Source organism: Cololabis saira, chromosome 12, assembly GCF_033807715.1.
Source record: "Cololabis saira isolate AMF1-May2022 chromosome 12, fColSai1.1, whole genome shotgun sequence".
Classification (NCBI taxonomy): domain Eukaryota; kingdom Metazoa; phylum Chordata; class Actinopteri; order Beloniformes; family Belonidae; genus Cololabis; species Cololabis saira.
Window position 1 is genome coordinate 19,497,567 of NC_084598.1, and position 27,661 is coordinate 19,525,227.

Genomic DNA, 27,661 nt, shown 5'->3' on the forward strand with positions numbered 1-27,661 from the left:
CATGCTGATTTTTTTTTTACAGTCAAGGCATCATTTCTGTCAGCTTCTCACTGTTATTGCTTCCGGCTTCCTACAGGCTACACTTTTGGCCTTTAATCACCCATATATTTAATTTTTTTCCCCTTTGTAACTGAGATGTAAACAATGTAATTTTTCTGCCAGAGTGTAAAGTAACCACATGGACAGAGGATGACATTTGAGGTCCCTGATTTATGTCCAGTCCTTATTGTGGCTAAATTGTCATTCATATTGGCTGACCCAGATCTGTATTAGCGGCAGGTGAGACCATGCACACCAGATCAATTATGCAGTCTAATGAGTTGACCTTGTGCACTGCTCATGGAATAACACTGCTGGATTGTGTTGAATGTCAGCATCATTATTATATTATGGACCTGTGCGTGCGTGCCGTGCGTGTGTGGTTATCTGTGTGTGAGAGTGCCGGACCTGTTTAATACAGATGTAGTGTTCCTGCTACCAGAGCACTGAAGAAAAGAGACTAATAGAGGGACTGAATGAGAGGATAATTGGGGAAGAGGCTGCAGACAGCTACTATAGCTAGCAGGAGTAGATTGCATCTCTGAACTTTGAGTCTGGCCTGTCAGAATTGTGGATTCAGGTGCTGAACCAGGCGATGAAAGATGAAAACTACTCTTTCAGAGGCATTCATGGCTGAGTATTTACAGGGGATGAATCGAGCTTCTGTCAGAATGTTTTGCATGGACATGTACCACTAAAGGCGTGAAATGGATCAATTGTAATTTGTGCCAGACCATTTTTTTTTCCCAAGAGGTCTTTCATTTATCAAAAGGGGCCAAATATGGGAACTTTCCTGTTAATAAATACACATAAATTTGACTAAATTACAACTTGAATCACACGCCTCAATGAGGGCAACCATAATATAAGCCTGGTAGAGAATTAAATGCAGCTTTTACACAAAACAGTGGTTCGAGATGTAGCTCTTGGATGTGAAACTTGTATAAAAACACGAATGAAAAACTACATGCAAGTACCCTCAAAATCCCTCAAGGCCATCTATGGTTCTGTCTGAGAAAATGGCTGGAAATTGGAAGGATAAAATCATTGAGTTTCATGCCGAAAGGAAAAAGCAAGATTTAACTGTGACACATGCCCACTATCAGCCGGAGCTTTAGTGAGCTGTGACAAAATCCCGTGAGTGTCCAGAACTTAGGACCAAATCCTTACAAAGTGACTAGTCTCCACACAACAGAAATCGAGATACAACATGAAACCTATTTAGCATTAGGGCCGTTTAATCACAACGTGTCCTGCTTTCCCCTCAAAGTGCTTTTACACTAAAAGCCACGTTCCCCCATTAACACAGCGCTCTCTTCGTCTGTGCAAGTCTAAGCAGATTTTTCTGCTGAGTCTTGTCAATGTTTATTTGTCTATCAAACACAATCCCAAAATGATGACTGTATTGGATGAATTGGTCTTTCCCGAGGGCACTGGAACATCTGGACTACTAGGTGAGGATGTGAACCACTGCCCTTCCCACTGAAAGACTAATACTTATTTTTACATTTACTTTGACTTTTATGTTTTTACCGGCAGTGTGAACAGAGGATATTTCATGTCATTTGATTGTATAAATCCGTTTCTGTGCTTTGGGCCTGAAGCACACTCCAAAAAAAGTTTGTAATGTTGCTATTGCGTCTTATAAGTTATAACACTTAAAATATATTCTGGTGATGAGGATACCAGGCAAGAAGGGATTCAGTTGCTATTCTTTCCCATTCTTCCAGAAAACGTGCCTTTAAGTGTGCAACAGTGCATGGTCATCTCTGGCACATTTTTGTTTCAAACTTCCTCACACATTCTCCAGCGAGGACACACCAGGCCTGCAGGCAGGCCACTCCAGCACCCATACTCTTTCTGCCTTTGTGATATGTGCAGAATGTTTTGTTGCAATGTCTTGTTGAGAAATGCATGAACCTCCCTGGAAAAGATTTGGTCTTGAAGGTACCATACGCCACTCTAAAATCTCATTTACTCTTCTGCATTAATGCAGCAATCACAGAAGTGTGTATTACCTTTGTGGTTCATGGGCACTGATGCAACTTCGCACGTCCCTGCTTTACTTGTTTTTGATAGAAGTGTGGATGATCCTTTTTGCCTTTTGTCCAGAGCACATGGTGCCCATTTTATTCTTAAAAAGAAAACAAGAAAGACCTGCTTGTGTATATCCGTTTAGAGATAAGAAGAGAGGATGAGAAATAAGAAAGCCAGACATCATGTTTTGAGGGTGTGAAGGTGGAGGATTAGATGAAAGAGTGAGATTTGCTGAGCAGCACTGGAAGTTCAGCGAGGGGAGCCGTATATGAAGGATTGGTTTTAGAGGTTTATAGGTGAAGAAGAGGAGGAGGAAAAAAATGGACTTCAGCTAGATGAGAAGAAGCCTTAGTCTGTTTGTCCATGACTCATCAGTGCACTGTCTGACTCTGATTTTTAAGTTTTAAGAGAGGGCAAAAATTGAAAGGTTAGAATGTCGTGCAGTGGTTTCTCATCAGTATCATTTTCTCCATACTTATTCAGAGATTTCTGCAGTAACATGGTTTAAATAGATATATGTCACAAAATACAAAAAAGAAACAGAAAAAACATTAAAAGTATAAAATATTTATTTAAAAAAATCGTGTCATCCCCCATCATTCACCCTTAATCAAAGAGACCAGTTTAGTTTTATTTCTCTGTTTCACCATAACTCTGACCTAGAACCTATGAGAACAGTTGGGTGCTAATCTGCAACAGATACACAGTGAATTCAGAACACAAAATAATAATAATAATAATACAAATCTAATATGTGTTTGCTTCAGCACATTTTTCCATCACTGTTTCCTGCTGTGGTAGAATGGTGCTTCTGACATGAAAAGACCCACTCTTGGGTTTTGGATTGTCACAAAAATGGTCACTTTGCTTGCACGTCTGTTCTCTTGAAACATCTGTTGGGTGGCAGAATGTACTTTTGTGAAATGTAAATACACACCAGGTTGTTATGGGAATGAAGAAAGATACCGTGAAGCCTGAAAGTACTGCAAACGTTTTAAAGTTGTATATATTTTTTGCATAAATTTATGATCTAAAACATCATCGGTTATAACCATAAAAATCATCGGTTTGAACATAAACCTGATCTTAATCTCATTGATCAAAAATAGAAGATTGTAATTTCACCCGAAATGCTAAGTACTAATACAGTATTAGAAGTTTAAATAGGCTAATTTTTCCACTGCAAGATGTGTACTCAGTGTATTAATTGCCCCAGCTAAACAAATGGTTAAATTTGATATTTTTGTTTAATTTCTTTAGCAGGGATGTCCTATTAAGACTTTTCGTCTTCATATTTTCAAATCATTTATAGCATTTTGGTTAAACAATCTCTGTATGAATACCTCTTAACCCCCATGGAGACTATTATCCATAATTAATTTCTACTTGACAATGTGTCGTTTCCCCCTTAAAAAAAAGGATAACATCTGGTGATTTCAACCTGAGGTTGAGAAAAGGAGGCCAGGCCAGCTTTGACTCTTCCATCTTGTCTTCTCATCGTTGTTGCCATGACAATCATGCAGAGTATTTCTGTCCCATGAGACACAGCGGGAATGAAGAGAGAAAAAGACAGAAAGAAGGGAAATAAACACAGAGGAAATGAAGGCGGATGAATGAAATATCATGATAACTGATGCAGAGCAAGACAATATCATTTAGAGCAGATGAGGAGAGAAGATAATGGTCTCGTACGCGGAGCATGGGCAAATGTTAACTGGCTAGCCATAACAAAGGAGCGTATTACTCATGTCGTACTCATTTTACCAAAATGTATAGAAGTCCTGGAGGAAGGCACTATTCACCCACTCTGTGTGGGCTCTGCATAGAGACACCAAGGCCGCAGCCTCAGCAGATTGAAATAGCGGGCCATTCACAGTGCTGCAATTTCACTGTAAAAAGCTTGAAGTGTTCCAGTGCTGCTTCTCCAGGATGAAAGAGTGACACCTCCACATGCATACTTTGTGCCCACACATGCAAGTTTATTCACACGTTTCTTTCCTGTCATTGGTTCTCACCAGAGAAACACAATGTTTGTGTTTGAAACTGAAATGTAGTTTATTTATCCGTGTACAGTACATCCAAATTACAGTTCAGCAAATAAGTTACTGGTATATGTTATCATTGTTAATTAAAAGGGTGAAGATGTTCTTTCTGCGACAACTTGTATATATTTAGCGTATTATTTGGCGTCCAGTAATTATCCCCTTAATGTAGAACAGCCCCTTTCACACAGCCAGTTCGAGGCGGGAACGTTGCGCCTTTAAGCCGCCTCGCTGTTCTGTGTGAAAGTCACGGAGGCGGAATGGGGGGGCCAAGTGGCCCCACCAATAAGCCGGCAGCGGAGGTAGTCACAGAGCCGTCACAGAGACGAAACGGGGTCTGTGTGAATGACACAGCCGGCATGCCGCTGACATGACGGTCGGACTGACGCTGTCGTCACGCCTCTGATTGCGGAACGCCGGCATGCTGTGTGAATTTACAGACGGGAGCGGCGTTATGCCGGCGTTGTATGGTTCTGTGTGAACCAACAAAGGCGGCGTATTGGCAGGACTTCTTTACACCAATATTGCGGAATCTCTGTGTGAAAGGGGCTATAGATTCAGATTCAGATTCAGACGACTTTATTAATACCTTTGGGAGGTTCCCTCGGGGAAATTGACATCTCCATCTCACTCACTCAGCACTGTCATATACAAATAAAAACACCCCAAAAACCAAACACCCTTAAAAAGATTAAAAAAAATAAAAAGTGCAGTGCCATAAATAGAATTATATGAATAGAAAAGAAATAAATGTTATGAAATATTTCACAAATGTATTGCACAGTCCGTGCAGTTGTTGTTGTTGGTCAGACTCTCACTGAACCGGCTTCTCCGGCTGCTGATGACGGTGTGCAGAGGGTGGCTGGCGTTGTCCAAGATAGCCAGGAGTTTGTGCACTGTTCTCCTCTCTGCCACCGTCTCCAGAGGGTCCGGCTCCGTGCCAACCACAGAGCCTGATCAGCTTCTCCAACCTGGAGAGGTGAGCCTTTGAAGTGCTCCCTCCCCAGCACACCACAGCGTAGGACAGGACGCTGGCGACCACAGACTGATAAAACATCCCCAGGAGATTCTTGAAGTGATACACTACTACAATAAAAGATAGGGAGCTCCGCCATGACGTTGCTAAACTCCTGTTTAGACAAACAACTGATAGTGGACTCTGTCTTTGTCATGACAGAGTCATAATAATAAACATCAGGCCTTTTAAGTTAGTCTTGCATTTCTAGTGATCAGTTCAGAAATGACATATAGTAATTATGTCATTCAGCGCTATAAAATATGGCACCAGTATATACTGTAAATGTAGTAGCTGGTGTATGTTCCTGCATATGTGTCAGCATTTGTGGACTGTGCAAAAATCTGCTGGTTTTCTTGGATTCCTTTAATGTCCATGTTACATGTTTAAATCATGCATGCGTTTATGCAGTTCTCTGTGGTTGCTTGTATTCAGAAGCATGAATTTCCTGTAATTCTTTCACAGAGCTTCAGCTGCTTATAAATATTATATTCCACCAGATTCAGTAAGCTTTTCATTATTATAGTTATATACATCATGAATGTTCGTGAATTATATACATCAGCATCACAATGTTTAAGTTGAGCACATGTAAAGATTTATTCATGCATGGAGGTGTTGTGAGTCAAGATTCCCAGTGCGCTCAAATGTACTAAGGATATGGCTATAGTTAGATGAAAGTTCCACATGCTTAAAATCAGTGTAAAGCACAACTAAACTAAACTAACTAAATATGCACTTTGATGCACTCTGTCAAATGTGAGAGATTAAAATCATTGTGAAAAGTATTCAAAAGAAAATGATTAGCTTGCTGCTCAGAGACTCGTGGCCACGTCTGCTAAGGACGCTGACTGACAGATCTCAGATCAGCTCAAACGAGCTACACCATCAAGTCAAGCAGAGCCAAGTTCGTTTCAACCAAATCCAACTACAGGTGTTAAATATGTCATCTTCCTTCCAGTTGTGTTTAAATATATTACCCTTTCATAGGTGTCGATGATGCAGCCAGCTGTGGCCATTAGCAGGAGAAGTAAAGAGTCAGTCCTGCTGCTTTAATCTGTGGCGGCGATGGCTCCTTTGATCTCCGCTCTCTCCGGAGACAGTTTGTGAAAAATGAAGCGGATGTTGGCGGATGTTATTCCGTTGACCGGTTCACTCAGGTGGTGTGCAGCTCTTGAAACTGTTCTACGAAGCAATACCGGTTCTGACCACACGGACACAGCATACCACGAGAAGGTTCACGTGTCATCCCAGTTAATCCTCTGATCACATCTGAACAGAGCTGTAGCAGACGTAGAAAAACATTGTTCAGTGTTTCACCTGCAGTAGGTGGTATTCCAACTGCACAGTGGGGCAGAAGAAAGGTGGCGGAGGGAACTGGCTGCGCGAATGGCGTTAAATACACCGTTGGATGACACTGCATAAATGCAGATATTTTGTATTTACTTAGCATATTTATAATATTGTGCTGTTAGGGGCAAGACTGTCTTTTTGGTCTCTCTGCATTGTGGAGTCCTTATTTCACACGGAAATAAATGAAAACTCTTTTAACATCTTTTAAGCTACGATATTGTGTAACAGATACGTCATCTTTCGATGCAAATTTTCAACTCACTTTAACAAAGACTGTGCTGACATTGTTGTCAGTTTGTAGATTTTCAGAAGTTAGTTCAAAGTCAAAGGTTTCTTTTGACCTTCCTCACAGTGCAATTTAGAGCTGGAGGGTCATATAACCTGCTGTTGTTAGGGGAAACACTTGTTATTGACATCTGACCTTGCAAGTACCTGCTGTGTCAGTCACACCCACAAGTACATGTGCAATCACTGAGATCTACCTCAAAAATAAAAGAAATAAAATAAAGACACTGAGAAACGCATCAGCACCTGCAACATTCCATTTGGTCCAGTAACTTGCAACCCCTTAATCTGAGAGACGGGGAGAGCATGCAACAGAGAAAATAGGGATAAATTATGAATCATGTAGCAAGAGTGGCTTTGCAGCAACAGAGTTTTAACATTTAATGATTTTCTTTCTTTTCTTTTTCTAGTGCAGCAGAAAGAGCCTAAGATGGATGCTTGCATGTTGTGTGTTGATGTCACAGGAAGAATCCATTGAGTATTTTAGGGAAAAAAATGCATTAAGCTTCTAAAGCAGAAAAAAAAAACTAAGGATACTGCAGGGATGAAAGATACTTTTCATATTAAAAAAGAGACACCTCCCTTTGTATACAGAAATACCTGGTTGCTTTGGGAATGGAAATGTGCCCCAACACTGCTTCATATCATCCATGCATTAATATGTCTATTTTTGGCTCAACATAGTATGCCACGGTAAGTGGCAGAAACAGGAGCTTTAGAACGGGACTTTTCTTGGGAATCAGTGTAGAAGTTGCTTTAGTTAAACAATCAGGTGCAGTCTGATTGAATAGAACGCTATTAATTTGTCTGGTAGAAGAACAAACACAATGAATGGGGATGGATGTTGAGAGAGAAAGCAGTGCAGTGGGACTGTAGAATTTTCCCAGCACTGACATGTTGTGAATCATCTCCCCTGACATCCAATGCCAAGTATTAATATTTAATTAACACAAATGAGATTGATCTTCTTGGCTACTCTTTACAGTATGTTGTATCGGAGAGATCGAGATAGATAAAGGCGCAGTAACTCATGGTGCATGAAAGATTAGAAGGGGGAGGGAACATGGGAAAAAAAGGGAGGCAGAGAGAGAAGATCAGCTTCTCAATGTAAGCCTTGAGCCAAGCAGTGGAATTGAGAGGAAAGGAAGCAGCTCTGTAGTTATTCAGAAGATGTGCATAGCACGGCAGAAAGTCAGGCTTCCCTTTGATGTGATGCTCCTCTGTGGGTAACAGTTGCGATTCTATTGGAGAGCTCGTGTTGGAGACAGGTGCCGTGCAGACTTAGGGAGGGTGCGGGACCTGTAGCTCGTAACAGAAGTCCTGAGCTGCTGGAGCATCGGTCAATCCACCCAGTGCAGAACGATCAGTAAATGTAGCTCATCTTCTCGTAGCAGGAATGACGGCAGCGAGTGGAGAAGGACAGAGCACAGGGGGAGGAGATCACTTAGATTAGCAAGCAGCGTATGTGCAGCGTGTTGTTCAGAAAAGGAAAGTAACAGAGGTGGGCCAGTTGTGCTCTGCTGTCCAGCAGGAACCAAGGGTTCTTCCGTTTGTCCCGAGGAGGTTCTGACCAGAGGGTACAGAGCAAGAGCCCTGCAGGTTATTAATGCTCTCTCTGTCTCTCTGCCGATGTTTTGCAGGAGTGGTGCCAGCCAAGAGGAGTCCAAAGCTGGTGGTGAGTACTTTATCTTTCACTCTTTTGCATGCATGTGCAAACCTTCGCAAGCTCCCGACTCAAAAATGTGCTATTTAAAGAACAAAAGGCAGAGAAGCGTGATATATAACTCTTGCATCTTAAGCTTCACTTCTCATGTTCCATCGTTCCCCCTTGCTTCTTCCCTCAGTTTGTCACTCATAGTAAATGCTGGTTCTTTTTTTGTTTTCTTTTCATCTCTGGGTTGTTACTTCTTTGTTTTGTATCCTCTTGCTTTCTCTCTATATCACCCCCTTCCTGCCATGCTGCCACCCTGTGACTGATTGAGCGTAGCCTGGGCAGAAGAGTGTAACAGTGACCAGCTGCTGGGGCAGACAGCTGCAGTAGAGGCGAGATGTGGGAGGGCGGGGGGCGGGGCATACTGGGAAGATATGAAAAAAAGGGATGAGAACAAGGGAGGGGAAGACCAGCATGGAAACACAGCAGTGAATCACTGTGATCGCCCACAGATATATAGAAGAAGTACTGACAGAGAGAATGGGGCCAATGATGCCACAGTGAGCTAGCAGTAAAAACAAGGGAAACCGAGGAAGCTGGAGGAGAGATCCCAACAGATGACAGCAGTGTGATTCATAGCTGTGATTGATAATGAAGAACCTGGAAGATTAGTTTTGTGAGTTGAACAAGGGTCTCTCTAAGAGCAGTGCGGTGACACAGGAGGTTAAACAGCAAACACCTCCTTATTGTTACGTTCAGCCTGGCGGGGGAAAAAATCAATACAGACTTAGAAAAGATGCTAGTACTGTTTTAAATTACTCTCAGCGATTTTTACCCCTGGAGGACCAACGGGTCATAAACAAAAGGAGGTTTGTTTCACACAGGTACATACAAGGTCACCCCCCCCCCCCCATCCGAAGCCCCCTCTGACCTGATACTAGGATGTGTTTGGTGTCCAGTAGTTATGCTGGTCTCATCTATCCAGATCACATGGTTTGACACCTTGTCAGTGGGCTAAGAAAGACCAACAAGGACCTTGCTTGACTGTTGCTCTAGATTCTTTTTTCATCAAGGGAAAGCCATTTTACCCCTCAGTTATTTCAGTAAATGACACACAGCATACAACTTTGTATGAGTCAGGAAGAACCTTTGTTTCCCTCCAGTTCAGAGTCTAAATAAATGGTCACAATAAGCTCCCAGATGAACGACACTGCTCTGTTCCACATCATTGCAAAAGTCCCCTGTGATCCAATGAAAAGACAGTTTTGTGTTTTTGTCCTCGTTAAGAAGCATCACTAAAATGTAGTTTGATGAGCGAGACACTACTCAGGGACAGCAGGGCACCTCCTCTTAACTTTTATGCGCTGGTTTTAATATTCATATCAGATGAAAGAAATGATTTACTTGTCAGTTTTCACTGTCAGTAATGACCTTTTCTCTGTAGACCTTTTTAAAAACAAGATGGTTTGAATGTATTTTTTGTAATGTGACTCACCCAATGATAATCTGATCATCTGAACATTCATGGAGCTAAATCCAAGTTTTAGAACAATTTCATCCTGTTGTATTTGCAATTTTGAAAGAAAATCAGACAATTCAAAGTAACATCAGCCATTGTTGGATTGTTCTGCTTTTGCTGTCTGTGTGCACAAAAGATGACGTTAGTTTTAATGTGACCTTACACATACAATTCAACAAGTTTGTTGTTTAAGAAATGTGGGACTGTTTAAGCTTACAGACACAGATGGCACACAGTTCTTGTTTCAAGACAAACCTTGATTATGTTTCCTTGCAGGAAACCTTGAAATAAGAGTCATAGTTATTCATAAAAAAAACAACTATTTATTAAGATTCCCGCATATTTCAAAATGTCTTTGTCTCGCAACCATGGAAACCAAGTCATTTCTCTTCACACTTCAGAAGTTGATGTTTTTAGTAAGAACGGTTCTACTGCAAAATGATAGAAAAGATGACCTTGAATGCTTTTTCTCACTCTTTCCTCAATCTCGCTCCTATTCATGACTCACTTGTCACTTTTTGTCTCCTTTCTGCGCTTTATCTCCATCTACTGCCTATATATTTATATCCACCCCCATGCTTTACACACACACCTCTCTCTGTTTTTCGTCCACCCAGCACCAGTTGGAGAGAAAGGACAGTCAGAGCAGCTCCCAGCACAGTGTGTGCAGCCATCGGAGCACCCACACCGATTCTCCCAGCCACCCACCCTCTGCCATGCCCAGCGAGGCGGTGGTTCCCACTCCCGCCCCCACTCAGCCTCTGCCAGGCCTGCCCCCCCACGACCCCACAGATGGCACTCTCACCCTCCAGAAGAAGCCGGACCCCTTTAAGATCTGGGCGCAGTCAAGGAGCATGTACGAGAGTCGACGTGAGTAGAATTCTTTTCTGTGTTTAGAAATGTGAAAGTTTGCTGACTTCAGAATTTAAAAAGTTACCAAAATGTGTTGCAGTAGGAATCCCATAGTTTTTGAAGTGTACACTCACCGGCAACTTTATTAGGTACACCAGTCCAACTGCTCGTTAACGTAAATGTCTAATCAGCCAATCACATGGCAGCAACTTAATGCATTTAGGCATGTAGACATGGACGATCTGCTGCCTTTCAAACCAGCATCAGAATGGGAGAGAAAGGTGATTTAAGGGACTTTGAATCTGGTTGTTGGTGCCAGACGGGCTGATCTGAGGATTTCAGAAGCTGCTGATCTACTTGGATTTTCACGCACAACCATCTCTAGGGTTTACAGAGAACGGTCCAAAGAAGAGAAAATATCTAGTGAGCGTCAGTTCTGTGGGTGCAAATGCCTTGTTGATGCCAGAGGTCAGAGGAGAATGGTCAGGCTGGTTGGAGCTGATAGAAAGGCAACAGTATCTCAAATAACCACTCGTTACAACCGAGGTATGAAGAAGAGCATCTCTCAACGCACAACAGGTCAAACCTTGAGGCGGATGGGCTACAGCAGCAGAAAACCACACCGGGTAACACTCCTGTCAGCTAAGAACAGGAAACTGAGGCTACAATTCACTCAGGCTCACCAAAACTGGACAACAGAAGATTGGAACAACTTTGCTTGGTCCGATGAGTCTCGATTTCTGCTGCAGGATGGTAGGGTCAGAATATGCGTCAACAACATGTAAGCATGATGGAATCATCCTGCCTTGTATCAACAGTTCAGGCTGGTGGTGGTGTAGTGATGTGGGGGATATTTTCCTGGCACACTTTGGGCCCATTAGTACCAATTGAGTATCAGGTCAACGCCACAGCCTGTTGCCTGTTGTTGCTGACCATATCCATCCCTTTATGACCACAGTGTACCATCTTCTGATGCAACTTCCAGCAGGATAACGTGTCATAAAGAATCATCTTAGACTGGTTTCTTAGACATGATGATTAGTTCACTACTCAAATGTCCTCCACAGTCACCAGATCTTAATCCAACAGAGCACCTTTGGGATGTGGTGCTACAGAATAATCGCATCATGCATGTGCAGCTAACAAATCTGCAGCAACTGCGTGATGCTATCATGTCAATATGGACCAAACTCTGAGGAATGTTTTCAGTACCTTGTTGAATCTGTGCCACGAAGGATTAAGGCAGTTCTGATGGAAAAGGGCGTCCAACCCGGTACTAGCAAGGTGAACCTAATCAAGTGGCCGGAGAGTGTATATTATAGCTATACCTTTTAATTTAGGCATAAATTAGATTTAACCTGGGTGAGAGCAAACTGAGATCATGTGTCAGAAGATGTGTGATAGCTTTAATTAAAGATACCAAAAAAGAGGAAGAAAAAAAGGTACCACTTAAAGATCTAAAGCCAATTGGATTTTCTATTTGCATGTGCCTTTTTGCATGTTTTCTTTGCATCTGCAAGTTCTAAGTCACAACTGATCATGTGACTAAAGGCCTCCAGAGAGAAGTGTCCTTGAAAGCACACATGTGAGCAGAAGAGCCAGTTAGTGCTGTTTCTTTGTTTCTCCTGTATGTAACTGTCATTTCCAGCCGCTGAAAGACTGAAGAATAGCGCACGTCGGTTTCTTATATTATAAGAAACAAAACAGCTTGTGCTTGGCTACTGTAAGTGTAGTCATCATCTATTAGAGTATCCAAAACTGAGACATCAGACTGTAGGCAGCTACAAGACTCCTCAGCATCCGTTTCAGTCATTTTCTGCTCTTTCATTTTTCACAGAGATACACTATAAGCATTTATCACTCAGGAGTTTCAAAGATTCTCTTAAATCACCGGTGCACTCTTTAGGTCTGGCTGAAGTCCATCCTTCAAGCTTCCTGTTCTTGCAGCAGTGGTGATGTCATAGGAGGATGGAATTGTATCTTATTTGAACTGTAGAAGACACAAAACTGTGTTGTGTGATTGTGAAAGGTTGATGTGAATGGTAAAATTGTTGCATTATTCTGTCAAACATTTCGAGTCATTCCTGTTCAGATGTGCCGGTCGTGCATATGCTGTGTTGCAGTGTTGGTTAATAATAATGGCTGGGTGTAGAATCTAGGACTCCTTCTGATTAAATATTAACTGGGCCTTGAGAAGGCTGCTTTAAGCTGCAGATGATTGGTATATCTGTTTGATAACCCCTGAAGGATCTACAGCCCCCTTTTAATTCAGCGAGGGAAGCAAGAAGACACAATGAAACAAGGAAGAGAGGAAGAAAAAGAATCACAACGACGAGTCCCAGATTTTTTGTCTGTATTTTTATATCTATCCGTGCTGTGATGTACCAGTGCACTATTTGAATTTGGGAGCTAGTGCATTCATGCGTCCACTGAGCGCACTTGAAATGCAGTATATCCGTGGCAGAACAGTTTGACAGAAAGCTAAGTCCTCAGAGCTTAAAGAGAAGGAAACTGAACTTTTTTTTGGTCCTCAAAGATATTAACCTCTTTTCAAAACAGATGCTTCAGTTCTGACTGACTGGTGGGGTTTACCAAAGTTATTATCAGTTAATCTGCACAAGAAATGTGAAGCGCACAAAAATGTGGTCCTGTGGCAGCTCCTCCTGAACTATTTATTTGCCACTCTCAGTCCAGCTGTGTGGGTTTCTAATGCTTACGCTCCAGTGGATGGTGCCAGTAATAGAGCAAGTATTTGTCTCTACTTGTCAATTTTCAGTCAGTGTTTATAATGCCACTAAACTCCCAAGATGCAGTTTGTACTTTGTGGGCTGCATGTTTCTTTCGTTCATGTTCATATAAAGAGATACTACTTTGTGGGTGTGAATTCTGACCAGGTGTCATTCACACACCTGAATAGGTAGCTGGGAGTTCTCAAATAGGAGCTTCTACAGATGTTGGGTATGAGTGGGGATCCTTTTTTATGTATCTTACAAAATCTATATATGCATAGTTTGGCCAACCAGTTTTGAGGGCAGTAATAGTATAGTTGATTTGTTTTTCTCTATTTCCAGCTTTTATATGCCCTTGATCACGTTTTTCTGGTGTCTACTGCCTCGTGAAGATGCTCCGGCTTAATAAGCTGCTTGGATGAAAGTTGAAACGTCTTGAGGAGTCAAAAATAATTACAGTTGCTGATTCCAACTAACCGTGTGATCGGTGGAACTTGAGTGCTGGAGCAAATGGATCGGTTACTGGCAGCCATGTGGATGGCAGGCAATGCAGGAGAAAAGTCCCCGTCCTCCACTGGCCCTGTAGGATGAACTGAGTGAGGCCACATTGTCTGTGTCCACAGTCAACCTGCTTTGTTGGTGAGATGCAGGATCCAGATTAAATGAATGCAAAGGACTAAAAACTAACCTGAGCTGAGGAATATTTTTAATTTTCGGTCTGAGGTAAAGGATGAAACATCTGTTGATCAGGACTCCTTTGATTGGTACCAGACCAGCAAGCCCACTGATCAGCAGTTGTGCAAATGTGGACTTTCATTAATTAGATAAAACTATTTAATCAGAGCAACAGTGCTGTGATACCTGCGTACATGCCATCATCAAACCAAACCTTATACTTAGTGATGCACCGATTGTTCGGTAACCGAAATTGTTCGGCCGAAAATGGCAAAAAAAACACTTTCGGTGTTCGGTGGAATAAGTGGGAAAAAAAACGAACAATTAATAACGGCGTTGTAATATAAGGAAATAGACTGGCCGCTCCGTAACTGTTGCACCACAAACATAAATCGTTGGCCAACCAAAAACTAACCACATAAGAATTTTACCAACATTCACCAGGAGGTGGAACCAAAACAACATAAATCAATCTATTACAGGTGCGTTTAGATGAGGAAATCAAACAGTGAAGAGCGTGGAGTGAAGTGGTGCAAACATGTCAGCAGTGTGAAAGTATTTTAGAGTGGCAAAGAATAATACAAGAATGGCTGTTTGCAATGAATGTTCTGCTCAAATATCTAGAGGGGGCACATCTGCAAAGTCTTTCAGCACTACAAGTTTGATTTATCATTTGAAATGATAAAAAACCCTGAGCGCTTTAATGCATTTTTATTGTTTTAAGGCCTATGTTACAATGTTCAGTCAGTTAAGCCTAACGTAAGCTCAAAGATGGCCAAAAAATGTATTTTGCTAATTTATTTATTTTAAGTTATTGTTCTTTGCTGGTATAATGTCTGCTGGAATATTTAAGAAATGCTGAAAAATTAAAAAATGTTCAGTTTTTTATGTTCAACAAATGTTTTCTACCTTGTAATTTTGTAAAAGATTTTTTTCTTTGAAAAGCATGCCTAAATCAAATTTATTTAATTTATGCAATGGTGAAAAAATTGGCAAAATAAATTAAAAACTGCGAAGAACCATGTTCGGTATTCGGCCAAGTGTTTATTATTATTTTCGGTTTCGGTTTCGGCGACAAATTTTCATTTCAGTGTATCACTACTTATACTGCATCTAATTCATTCAGTGGTGTGTGTGTATAACTGCATATGCACGCTAAAGAGATGTTGTATCGACTAAAACGTGCTCTCTGGATGAGTGTGTAAATGAGTGACTTTGTCTTGTGGTGTTAAGAAACTTTGTTTGTCAACCGGGACATTACTATTTAAATCCAGTCCCATTAATGTCCGTTTAGCGTGAAGATTTGTGATGGTTGATCTTCATGGGGTGTCATCACTGATTCTCTTGTGCATTTCAGTACCAGATTGCCAGGAGCAGGACATCTTCCTTTGGCGTAAGGATACAGGCTTCGGCTTTCGTATCTTGGGAGGAAATGAGCCTGGCGAGCCTGTAAGTATCCCTTCACCTTTGAATCTTGTAATAGCAATTAAAGACCTAAAGTGCACGTGTTCTCTTACAAACAGCAGCCATCCTACATCTGAATACATTTTAATATGAGGCTCTTTGCATCCTTAGTTTCCTTTTTCTTTTTTCCCCTTTGATTTTCTGTTGAGTCTGCCTTTAGCCAGAATCACATAAAGTCCTAACACATCATTCCTCTCCTCTAACTAGAGCTACTCCCTGGAGGATCACATAGACAGCTTGTAAGCAAAGGCCTCATCCACAAACCCTTGCTGTTGGACATTATGTATTTGTCTAAAAAGAATGAGCAAGATGAAGAGTGAAAGGCAGAAACCTACTGTAGGGGTAGGCTAAAATGAAATGTCAGCCGGCCTCAGGTCTGCCCTCTGGCGTTGGTGATTGTTGCGTATGCTCAATATTTTGCACCATATTTGTGCCTAAGGTTGTGTCAGTGATTAATAGACAATCCCACACAATGCCTAAAGCACACAGGTTTCTCCATGGTCCCAACCCGCTCCATGGGCCCTCTTGGTTTCTCCTCAGCCACAAAATATCTGAGTGACAGTATTCGCTTTTCCAAAATCTCTCTTTTACGACGGAGTATTAGGGCCAAACAAAGACAAAAAAAATTGGAAATTACGAGAATAAAGTCATAATATAATGAGAATAAAGTCGTAAAATTACGAGAATAAAGTCGTAATGTTGCGAGAATAAAGTCGTAATAGAATAAAGTCGTAATATTATGATAATAAAGTCGTAATATTATGATAATAAAGTCGTAATATTATGATAATAAAGTCGTAATATTACGAGAATAAAGTCGTAAAATTACGAGAATAAAGTCGTAACATTACGAGAATAAAGTCGTAACATTACGAGAATAAAGTCGTAACATTACGAGAATAAAGTGGTAATTTATGAGAATAAAGTCATAATATTATGAAAATAAAGTGGTAATTTATGAGAACTCTAACAGGAAGAACCGTCTTCTCCCTGTGTTAAAATGAGGAATATTGAGCATCTTGTGAAGTTATATTTATATATTTATAATATATTACAACTTTATTCTCGTTATATTACGACTTTATTCTCGTAATTTTACGACTTTATTCTCATTACATTATGACTTTATTCTCGTAATTTCCTTTTTTTGTTTTTTTATTTGGCCCTAATACTCCGTCGTACTCTTTTCATGAGTCTACTGTTAATGTGACTGTTGAAAAATGTGACAGAAATCAATAGGCCCCATTCTATGGTGTGCGTTTGCCTTTTTCAGATCTACATAGGACACATAGTGAAGTATGGGGCTGCAGATGAGGATGGGCGGCTGCGGTCGGGCGATGAGCTCATCTGTGTGGACGGCACAGCGGTAGTGGGCAAGTCGCACCAGCTGGTGGTGCAGCTGATGCAGCAGGCCGCCAAACAAGGCCACGTCAACCTCACTGTCAGACGCAAGAGCCCCGGATACCCAGGTGATGACAGTTTTCCATAAAATGTGCTTGTTTATGCATATATCACGAACTGCGTACAATGTAAACATATCTCTCGTCTTTTGCTTCTCTTCCCCTGGCCTTTTTTTTTATTTAAATTTTTTTGTCTAACCAGCCTGTTTTTGTCTTCAGTGTCAAAAGGAGAAGGTGATGTCCCCCCCTCGCCAGCATCCTCCCACCACAGCAGCACCCAGGCGCCCAGTTTGACAGAAGGCAAGCGGACCCCTCAGGGGAGCCAGAACTCGCTCAACACCGTCAGCTCTGGCAGCGGCTCCACCAGCGGCATAGGGAGCGGCGGCGGAGGGGGCAGCGGCAGCGCGGTGGTGCCCGCTTCTTTGCAGCCGTACGATGTGGAGATCCAGCGAGGAGAAAATGAGGGATTCGGTTTCGTCATCGTGTCATCCGTTTCCAGGCCCGATGCTGGCACCACCTTCGGTAAGTGAGGGAGACTGAGCTGGAGAAAATAAAGTTTGACTGGAATTCAGCTTTAAATGTGACAGCCCATTTATAGCTGCGCTGAACTTAGCTGTGAGACATGAAGATCGATCCATGAAAAAAGTTATTTCTCCAACCATACTTTAAACTAAGACGACACAACCACAGAAGTAGTTTGACAGGAGTGAACTCACTGACAGACACTGAGGTCACAGACCCGCTACTGTTCATGTGTAGCGCAGACTCCCGCGGGAGCTGTGTCCCAAACACCGCCATCCCACATTCATCCCTCGCAGGGGCTCCAAACAATTCATTAAGCATGTAATTGGAGTCTACTCAGCAGCGCTCCATAGCTGTCTGTAATGCTTATGTATTGCAGCAAAACAGCAAAATTGCATGTAGTAAACTTGTTCAAGCATTGAGGAGGAATTGCAGGTGTCGTCCTTGAACAAATTCAGCATTAACCTCTGAGTGATGAACACAAACATCACACCAAGGACCCTCATGTTCTTATGATGATATATTGTGATGTGTCATAGTCAAAAACACAAGGATGAAATATACTGTGGCCATGCTGGCTACTCAGGGGAAATTTCATTGAACCCATGGGCTAATGGTGTTGCTTTGCAAAATGCAATCCAAGAACGTATTCACTATTTATGATGTCACATTTGACAATGCAGGAAAAAAACCTTTTCTGGACGTCTTCCAGCCTTAAAAGGGTCTGTTCTTTTCTGCTACCTCACTGTGTTTCATTTCTACACTTCTTTGTGGAAGAGGATGAGATGAATTGACTTTGGGCTTCCATGCACTCATCTGGGATCATGTTGTTGCTCCCTGTGCTCACTCTCCTAATGGATTCTAACCATGTGGGGCACAGAGCTGACAGAGTAATGCATTATACTAAAATGTCTATCAGTGTCTCTCTCTCCTTGCTAGCATGACCTGAGGTTGGTGATATGCTTAGCAGTTTGGGTATCAAATCCTTGTCACACCTTATGAAGCCCCATAAGTCATTATTTAGATCAATTGTTAGCATGCATGCACACTTTTAGTGGAGACAGAGGAAGGCTCACTGCTAAATAAGGGAATGCCATTTATGTGGATGCTGCGAAAACTGTTGGATGGAAGGGGGTGTGGTTGGTCAAGCTACAAGAGTATAATTAACTAACAGTATCAATGACAAAATGTTTCATCTACTTTACAGCCAATAATTTACATATGTGACCAAAGGATTTTTATTTTCGTTTTGGAGAGAATTTAAGTTTTTTTAGTCTCATTTTTATTTATTTTTTTCTTCCACCTTGAAATGAATTATTTCATCGTAATCCGTGCACCGTTTATTGACTTTCTGAGGGTTAATTGGGATTTTGGTGATTCAGATAATTAACCTTTCTTCTTTTTCTGTTCTTTCTTTCTTCATGTTTTCTCCTGCTATATCTATTCTATGAAATCAACATAACTAATCAACACAATGGAAAAAAAAACATAAAAAACATCTCGCATGCAAAATATACACTCATACATTTTGACACAAAGCTGGAAATGCTTGTGTGGCAATGCCCCACAAAATAGGTCGAATCATTGAGGGAAGCCCGGCAGACCGCTGTGGGAAGCTGAAAGTCGGGGACCGAATACTCGCTGTCAACGGCTGCTCCATCACCAACAAGTCCCACTCAGACATCGTCAACCTGATCAAGGAAGCTGGGAACACAGTTTCACTCAGGATCATCCCGGGGGACGGTAAGGCACCTGTGTGGTTGTTTTATAATGCAGCAGAAAGTGACTTATTCATGGATGTGGTGGGAAGCAAAGGGCACGGATGCTTTTCGCAGGCAAGAGCTTTGTCAGAGCCCTTTGTCAGAAAGTGTGTCATTGTGAATGCGGTGAAGCTGGTCCCAGATGCAACTGTGGCACTTCCACAATTCCTTTTTTTTTTCACTTGCTGGATGGGAACAGCTTAAAAACTTTTTTTTTTAAGTAAAAAAAAGACAAACATTTTTAATCAAGTGCTCTGTTTTTGTGTGGATCTCTTAGCATTCATCAAGAACTCTGACTAACAAACTTTGATTTTCTGTAAATTATGTCAAACAATGGTGCTGTGCAGAGATGTGCTCCATCATTTTTTATAATGATACAAAATGAAGAGATAAAGGGAAAGGATGGCAACAAACTTCCAGATACATACTATACATGTTCACTAGCGCTCGACAAAAGGCAGCACTGTGCAGGAACACTCAGAGAAAGTTGGGTTTACCACAAACTGTTCACCTCTGAGACAAAGTCAGATATTTTCAAGTAATGAGGGAACAGTAAAGAGCCTGAAAAGGATGAGTCAGAATGATGTTCCTACAGGAGACGGCCAGAACTGTCCTTGAAATTAATATTTGATGCAGTGCTTTATTGTTAAATGGAAGTAAAGAAAAGCAAGAAACGACAATTGTTCTTTTTCTTTCCCCTCCTGGTATAAAAAATAAAACAAAATGATGGATGTTTTTTTTTTCCTTTTTCTGTTGATATTTCTTTCACGCAGAGGGACCAGTGTTGTCCATGAGCAAATGGAATGACTTAGGATCAGGCTGGAGCTGCCTGGAAGGGAGTTCAAGGGACTCCACTGGACACTAACATTTTGTTTTCAAGAGTCTTTTGTAAATGTGGCTACAGGCTGAAACATTTAATGAAAGCCACTGCTTATTATACCTTGATTTTTTTTCTTTTCAGAGTCTTCCAATGCTTCTCTGCTGACGAACGCTGAGAAGATCGCTACCATTACCACCACACACACACCTCAGTCCACAGAGCCTCGGTAAGTGATGATGCTTTGATTCATTTTTTCCTGATAAGAATACATGTCTTTCCTGAGTGGCCTACTCACACTTACTAATCTTTGTGTCTTTATTTTAAAGGAATAATTCAAAGTCAAAAGGAGTTCCCCCTGCACCCCCCTTACAAACCCAAACACAGGTCAGTTAAGACATTTTGATTGCACAATAGTTTCAGATATATACCAATGCGTCAGCCGCATACTATTACTTATTTTTTGTTTAGTCCTGAGCTTCCATATGAAGCCGAATAATTTGATACATACCAATGTTTGTGGTTTTTTTATACAGAAAAGGGCAGAAATTCTTAACGAACCCTTCTCTGTGGCCATTAAAGGGTTGTGACCTCAACAGTAGCAGCAGTAGCGTCGGCGCATGCAGATAACACGTAACGCCATACTACTAATGATATAACATTGTAGGTGTAGTTGAAAAGTCAGAAGTAAGGACAAAAACAACTTCTCTGTAACACTTTTCATTGACCTCATGTAGTCAAAGATATGAAGGAGTGATGAGGACTGAACAACAGCAACACAAAGAGAAGTTGAGTCCATTTTCACCAGGCGATAAAATAGATCTGATGGAACTTAATCTTTAATTCTTCCACCGATGGAGTTAAAAGCACATGACTTATATTTTTAATGGTTGCTCACATCCAGCTATTTCATGTTTAACTACATGGGTCCTGAATCAGTATGACTGTATGAACATAGCTATGCATGCTTTGAATGCTGCTGCTGCAAGTCACTGCTGGATGGCATCTTCTCTTTTGATAAGGAAGAGGAGGAAAAAGGAAGAGAGAGCTCTGAAATACAAGTCCTTCAGATTTAGATCATCAAACTTAATGTTATTAAAGCTAAGAGCCTCATGAAACAAAGGGAAAAAAAACGTCCAACCTATTTGACCAGGTGGTGAAGACACACCAAAGCTAAAGTAAAATATGCCATCACACACTGTACATGGGAGGAGATGAGTGCAAATCAGAAAACTGGATGTGCTGATGTTAATAGGTAAGAGTTTGTTTGGTTGTTTGGCAGACCATGTTCATCAGTGGTCTGAGGTTACACAGTTTAAACGTACTGACTAGATCAGGGGTCAGCAACCCGCGGCTCTAGAGCCGCATGCGGCTCTTTAGCGCCGCCCTAGTGGCTCCTGGAGCTTTTTCAATAATTTTTCACCTTTTTTTCCTTTTTTTCCCCTTTTTCTTCTTTTTTGCTTCTTTTTTTTCTTCCTTTTTTTCTCTCTTTCTCTTTCTTTTCTCTTTTTTTTCTCTTTTTTTCCTTTTTTTCTTTCTTTTCTTGTTTTTTTTTGCTTTTTTCTTCTTTTTTTCCTTTTTTCCCTTTTTTCTTCTTTTTTTTCTTCCTTTTTTTTCTCTTTCTTTGTCTTTATTTTCTCTTTTTTTCTATTTTTTTCCTTTTTTTTCTTTCTTTTCTTGTTTTTTTTTCTTCTTTCTTTCCTTTTTTCCACTTTTTTTTCTTCCTTTTTCCTTTCCTTTTTAATCTCGACATTTTGACTTTTTTCTCAACATTTCAACTTTTTTCTCGACATTTCCACTTTTTTCTCAACATTTCAACTTTTTTCTCGAGATTGTACTTCAACATTAATCTCAACATTTTGACTTTTTTCTCTAAATTTTTACTTTTTTCTCCACATTTTGACTTTTTTTCGACATTTCTCCTTTCACCATTTGTCTTCATTCTAAGGCTGATACAAGACCTTTCATTTTTTTACGGCTCCAGACATATTCGTTTTTTGTGTTTTTGGTCCAATATGGCTCTTTCAACATTTTGGGTTGCCGACCCCTGGACTAGATGATAAGGGCTCATGATCTGTGTCAAAGTGGCCGTAAAACATTCAAGATTACAAATCTAACTGATGCAATCCATTTATTTCTCATTCACTTTCTTAGAGTCTGAAGCTCTGCTCACTTGAAATAGTGACCTTTCACCTGTTTCTTGTTAAGAGTCTAGAGTTTGAGGTTTGGGGACTTCGTTTTGTTGAATTCTGTAACTTTGCAGATGTCTGCATATCTTAGTCCTTGCATATGTACATGTCTAAAGTTTTTGACATTTGATACATCATTATCATATCTATCCTCCTTATGGTATGGAATTTAAAACAAATTATAACCTTTGTAACAGTGCATTACGTGGTGGTACGGTGCAATGTCACGGAAACAAGACTAATGGAAAGTCAGCTCAAAGACTCACTAATTGCGTAATTCCACTGATGAAGTGAAAAGACCGACTCCACCATAGTCCACTTGAAAGACTGTGGTGGAGTTGAACCAGAGGAAGATTCAAGGGGGAAAAAGACAAAAAAAAGAGACAAGGCTTTTTTTTGCAAAGAAATGTCTGATGACTATACAAACTTTGGGGTGCAGTCCTTGTTTTGCCCTTGCTTGCTGATCTGCACCCTGCTCACATGCATTTGCAGCATTAATTATTCATAGACTCAAAGGTATTGTACTGCCATTGACATTTTGGGTTTTTTGTGGGACAATGCTCCTGAAGTTTGGACTCACCTTTTGACTCTCCTGTGCAATATGGATTAGCAACTTTTCCTCTGATATGACTTTTTCATTCTTTTCCCTTTTCTGTCTTCCAGGATGCAGAGTTTTACTCCGTGGACCTAGAGAGGGACAGTAAAGGATTTGGCTTCAGTTTGAGAGGAGGACGGGAGTACAGCATGGACCTTTATGTGTTGAGACTAGCGGAGGATGGAGCTGCTGTTAGAAATGGCAAGATGAGGGTATGTAACATGAAAGTTTGCTCTCGTTTTTTTCCATTTTCTCTAAGAATCTTGCAGGCTACATTTCCTGTGTACCCAGTATTGAGAAGCCCTATTATTAGCCAGCTGTCCTCTTTGTTTTAGGTGGGGGACGAAATCCTTGAGATTAACGGTGAGAGCACAAAGAACATGAAGCATTCACGAGCCATTGAACTGATTAAGAACGGTGGTCGGAGGGCACGGCTCGTCCTCAAACGGGGGGATGGATCTGTACCTGAATATGGTAGGTAAATGCGCCGCAGTGTTTCACGCTTCTTCCTCAGCTGTGCTGATTGTTCCGGATGCTTCATTTTCATAAAGTGACTGTTACTTTATTTAATAGACTTCAAACTGTAGTGATGCAAATGTGTGTGACGCCAAATATTAGAGATCACTGAAAAAAAGCTGAAATCCTTTTTAAATTATTTGCAATGCACGGGATCTGTGGTATAGTTGTTGTATATTTTTACAATACTCCAGATTATTCCTCTCACACCTGAAGTCAGGCTGCTATGTCTTTCAGCGTTATCTACTGGTTATTCAGACACCTTTTTACCCTTTAAGGGTTTTTAAAGCTGTATAAAGTTGAATATCATTGTCTTTCTTACCAAACCCCTTCTTCTTTCTATTGACATACTGTGAATCAGCCTCTTGTCTGTTTTTTTATCTATTTTCTCCTCTACTCGTCCTCCTTTCTCTCTGATTATCTCTTGTTGCCGGGCTCTTCCTCCTCTCTCCAGCGATGATGGCTCCTCATCTCGCTGTAGGTACAATGAGGAATGACAAGATGGGAGAGCCCTGTTTCTACCTAATGGGCCAAAATCAGACAACGGTTTGTAGCCAAAAGTCTGTCCCAGTCCACTTTCCCTTGTCATTTTTCTTTCGTTCCGTTTTAATCACCCTACCATGCTTACCTGCATCCCACTTGGCCTGTGTTTGCGTGCAGATGTGTATACACTTTAAATATGCTTCATGTCTTGTGGTGTATGAATTAAACTTGACTTATTTAACCTTTGTGAGTCCACACTCCTGCCGTTCAGCCACCATAAGACCAAATGCTTGTAATGAAACTAATAAAATGCCCACCACTCGTCACGCGCTGCTGCCATCGAATTTGACAGGCCTTCCACCAAACAAGTCTTTTTTTTTTCTTCCAGTTGATGTTGCAATCACCATATTATTTTGAATGATTTCCTAAGTGCTTGCTGTCTCATCAATAACCCTTGCCCTACTCTTGCTGATGTGTTGTACCTGCTGTTGTTGCTGACGTCACCTTGTGTTTCAACCCGCAGCCATGTATAGAAAAATATGGAAAATGGATTTATCATTTAAATGCATTTTTTTGTGTATAGCTATAAATCAAAATCTCACATCAGCATATGGCATTTTTCCACAATTACCTACTCGGCTCTACTCATCTAAGATCGGATCGACTCAACTTGACCTGGTTTCTTTTCCATAACAATTCAGCACCTGGAGCAGAAATAAGAGGGTTGGAGCGAAGCTGCTGTGACGTATTTGATTGTGTGACACAAACAAAGAAAAAAAACAACACTAAAGAAGTAGAACATGGAGGAGATGATGTATGTGGTGCTGGATTTGTGGCTTGTGTTCTATCAAGCAAAAAAATGAGAGAGAGAAAAGCTTCAAGTGTCAACGCTTTAAAAAAATATTTTGTTTGTCTCGGCTGAAAAGTCAGCTGGAGCCACGAGCAGCTATGAAGTGACAGCTCCTGGTAGATCTGGTCGTTCCTTATCGCCCCGTCTAGATCCATTTTTAATTCTCTCCTCAGCCACCAGGTTTATGAACATCTGCACCCGAGAGTTGGATCATGAAACAGACTTTTGCGCTGCCATTGCCTGTCGAATAAAATGAACAAGAAGGTGCGAGTCGCTCTTTCACTGATGTCACATCCTGACTAAGACGTCTGACTGTCCAACCGACCAATCGGTGGCCTGTAGTGTGATGACGTCAGATACAGCCCGACTCAGCCGCTTAGAACCTCGCCAGAGTAGTTACAGAAAAACGTTAGACCCCTAGTGGAAAAGCGCCAGACCGAGTGGAGCCGAGCCGAGCCGGGCTGAGAAGGTACTAGTGGAAAAGTGCCATTAGATTAGGCTGTTTGTTTCTGGGAATATATATGCAACATGTGAAACAACACATGCATGCATGATTTCCATAGATCTCTGCATCGACCCAGTGTCGTGTCAATGCAAGAGCTCAAGAGCTTCTGTAAAATATTCTGCTTGCTTTGTGAGACCCAGCGGTTTCTGTTCAACACGTCTCTCCTTTTCCCTCTGCAGACGGCAGCAGTGACGGGCACCCTTCCACACCCGGGGCACAAAACACTCCGGAAGTAAGAACGCTGCCACTCAACAGCCGATATCACACCTCATTGGAGTCCAGTTATCCACCAGACCTTCACAAACCATCACGCCTGGAGGAGGCTTCACGTGGTCGAGATATGAGCAAGAACAGGGACAGGACAGGGTCAGATCAGATGGACTTCCAAATCTGGCAATTTAACCCCCATCATCATACGTGGAATAACAGTCACAGTCAAAATACCCCCAGACAGCAGTCCCCCAACAACAGTAACAGCAGTAGCAACGGAAACAAGAAGAGCCGAGGCCGCAAAGTCAAGAAGTCTGAGTCGGAGAGCGGCATCTCTAAACTCTTAAAGACTCTGAGGAAAGACAACTCGGGGAAAAAGGCTGCTGCTGCTGCTGAGAAACTGAAGGGAGGAGAGCTCTCTAGCAGCAGCTATGCTGCAAACGGGAGATTTAATTTGCAGCGTCGTGGCTCCCTTGACCGCTCGCCAACCAGGAAGCGCACCTCGTCTCCAGATCATCGGCGGGCAAAATCGATGGACCGCAGGGAACGAGTGCATCGTGACCGCACACCTGAGAGAGAGCGCGATGATGGCGGGTTCCTCTCAGTCACCCCTGAACGGAAGCTCTTGGAGCGAAGGCTCCTCAAGGACTCACAGGTCGCTGGGCGAGTCAGCGGGGCTTCAACCCCCGAGCGCTCCAACAAAACCGGGGACACCTTGTCTCTTAGCAGGGGCCGTGCATACGATAGAGCCACGAAGAACGGAAACCTTCTGAGAGACTCTTCCTCTGAGAGGAGGGAGGTGCAACATGGAGTGAACGGGGCAATGGAGAGACGATACAGAGCGGAGCGGGACTCTTCCCCTGACAGCAGCTACAGCCACGACGAGCTGAACTATGCAGCACAACCAAGACTGAAGGACTACTACAGTATGATGAAGAACAACGCTGCCCACAACAATGCTGCCTCCAACTTCACTGGCCATATCAATAACACAATGGACCGCGGCTCAAACCAGATCCCTGAGCCTAAGAGGAGGCTGTACAAAGAGAGCCCGAAAGACCTCAGCATCTAGAGCAGAGCAGAGATTCCCTCGCCACTCTCTCCTCTGTCTGTGCGAATGATGTACCATACACTGGAATTAGACTTCTGACGATACTAACTCGTATTCTGTATTTGGTCAAATGGTTGGTTTATTTGATTGACTTTACTTGTGATCCCATCCAGAGATTCATAAAACAGCAGGAGTACAATCCTTCTATCAGTTTTTACTGGTTGTTTTGTCATTGTTCTAGTTATTTTGAACATAACAGAGGTTGTTGTACTATAGTAAAGGTATTGTATGTGCCTGCTTATGAAATCAGTAATATTACTTTTTGTAGGCATTGCTGACTCTGAATATTTGTTTCCTCAGAGGTGTGAACCATACTTCAATTTGTGGTAACGTCAAACTACTGACCTTGTTTGAAACGTTTTTTTTGTTTGTTTGTTTTCTTTAAGACGTCTTCTACGACTCCTGAATTGCTTCACTGAACAAACTATAGCACAAAACGCTGATGGTTCACAATAAGTGTGGAAATCACAATGGAATTGAAGCAAAAATCTAAATTTAAGTGTTAAATTATTTACAAAAATTATAATATAAATATATATGAAATTTTAACTCACTATTTATTTTTGATTTGGCACATATCTCAAGCAAGCTACTTTAAATCTTTAAAGACCAAGGTAGAAGTGTAAGCATGCCTCCTTGTGTTCAGTGATTGAATGTCTGAGCCCTCACCCTCCCTTTGCTTAAATACACATGCTTCTCAGAGAAATCAGGAACGCAGCATTTCTGTTTTTACAGCCCCCACCCCAGAGTGAGAGCCCAAAAAGTTGAATACCCTTGGTTGAATACCCTCCTCTGTGTCCCGGTGTAGTGGGGAAGGACCTTGACTCACTTTCAACTGCAGGCAAAACTGTTCTCGACAGTGGGAAAATAAGTCGTCCAAATGTGTTACTCACTAAAATTTCTTTTTAACAATGTCAACAAAACTTCCATTATGCCATAATACCAGCTGAAGCTGCCACGAAGAATGATTTTTCAGATCAGATATGCCAAAAAAAAAAAAAACACACAAACACAAAATAAATATGAAATATGTAAATTGTCC

The 27,661-nt window shown here is 41.5% G+C and overlaps 1 protein-coding gene across 13 annotated transcripts in view; it reads left to right on the plus strand.

Annotated features, from left to right (window-relative positions):
* LOC133457043 (membrane-associated guanylate kinase, WW and PDZ domain-containing protein 1-like) overlaps positions 1–27,625 on the plus strand; it is a 133,863-nt gene extending 106,238 nt beyond the window's left edge. For 9 of the 13 annotated variants that reach the window (XM_061735878.1, XM_061735880.1, XM_061735879.1 and 6 more), the window contains 11 exons: positions 8,412–8,446; positions 10,559–10,811; positions 15,555–15,646; positions 16,935–17,130; positions 17,281–17,583; positions 19,123–19,326; positions 20,305–20,389; positions 20,490–20,547; positions 23,013–23,156; positions 23,280–23,418; positions 25,478–27,625. In XM_061735878.1, the coding sequence (XP_061591862.1) occupies positions 8,412–8,446; positions 10,559–10,811; positions 15,555–15,646; positions 16,935–17,130; positions 17,281–17,583; positions 19,123–19,326; positions 20,305–20,389; positions 20,490–20,547; positions 23,013–23,156; positions 23,280–23,418; positions 25,478–26,580 (2,612 nt within the window). In that variant the 3' untranslated portion in view covers positions 26,581–27,625. Of the gene's footprint in view, positions 1–8,411; positions 8,447–10,558; positions 10,812–15,554; positions 15,647–16,934; positions 17,131–17,280; positions 17,584–19,122; positions 19,327–20,304; positions 20,390–20,489; positions 20,548–23,012; positions 23,157–23,279; positions 23,419–23,914; positions 24,007–25,477 lie in introns of all 13 variants that reach the window. The other 4 variants (XM_061735888.1, XM_061735890.1, XM_061735882.1 and 1 more) reach the window with 2 other exon arrangements.
* The last annotated feature ends 36 nt before the right edge of the window (positions 27,626–27,661 follow it).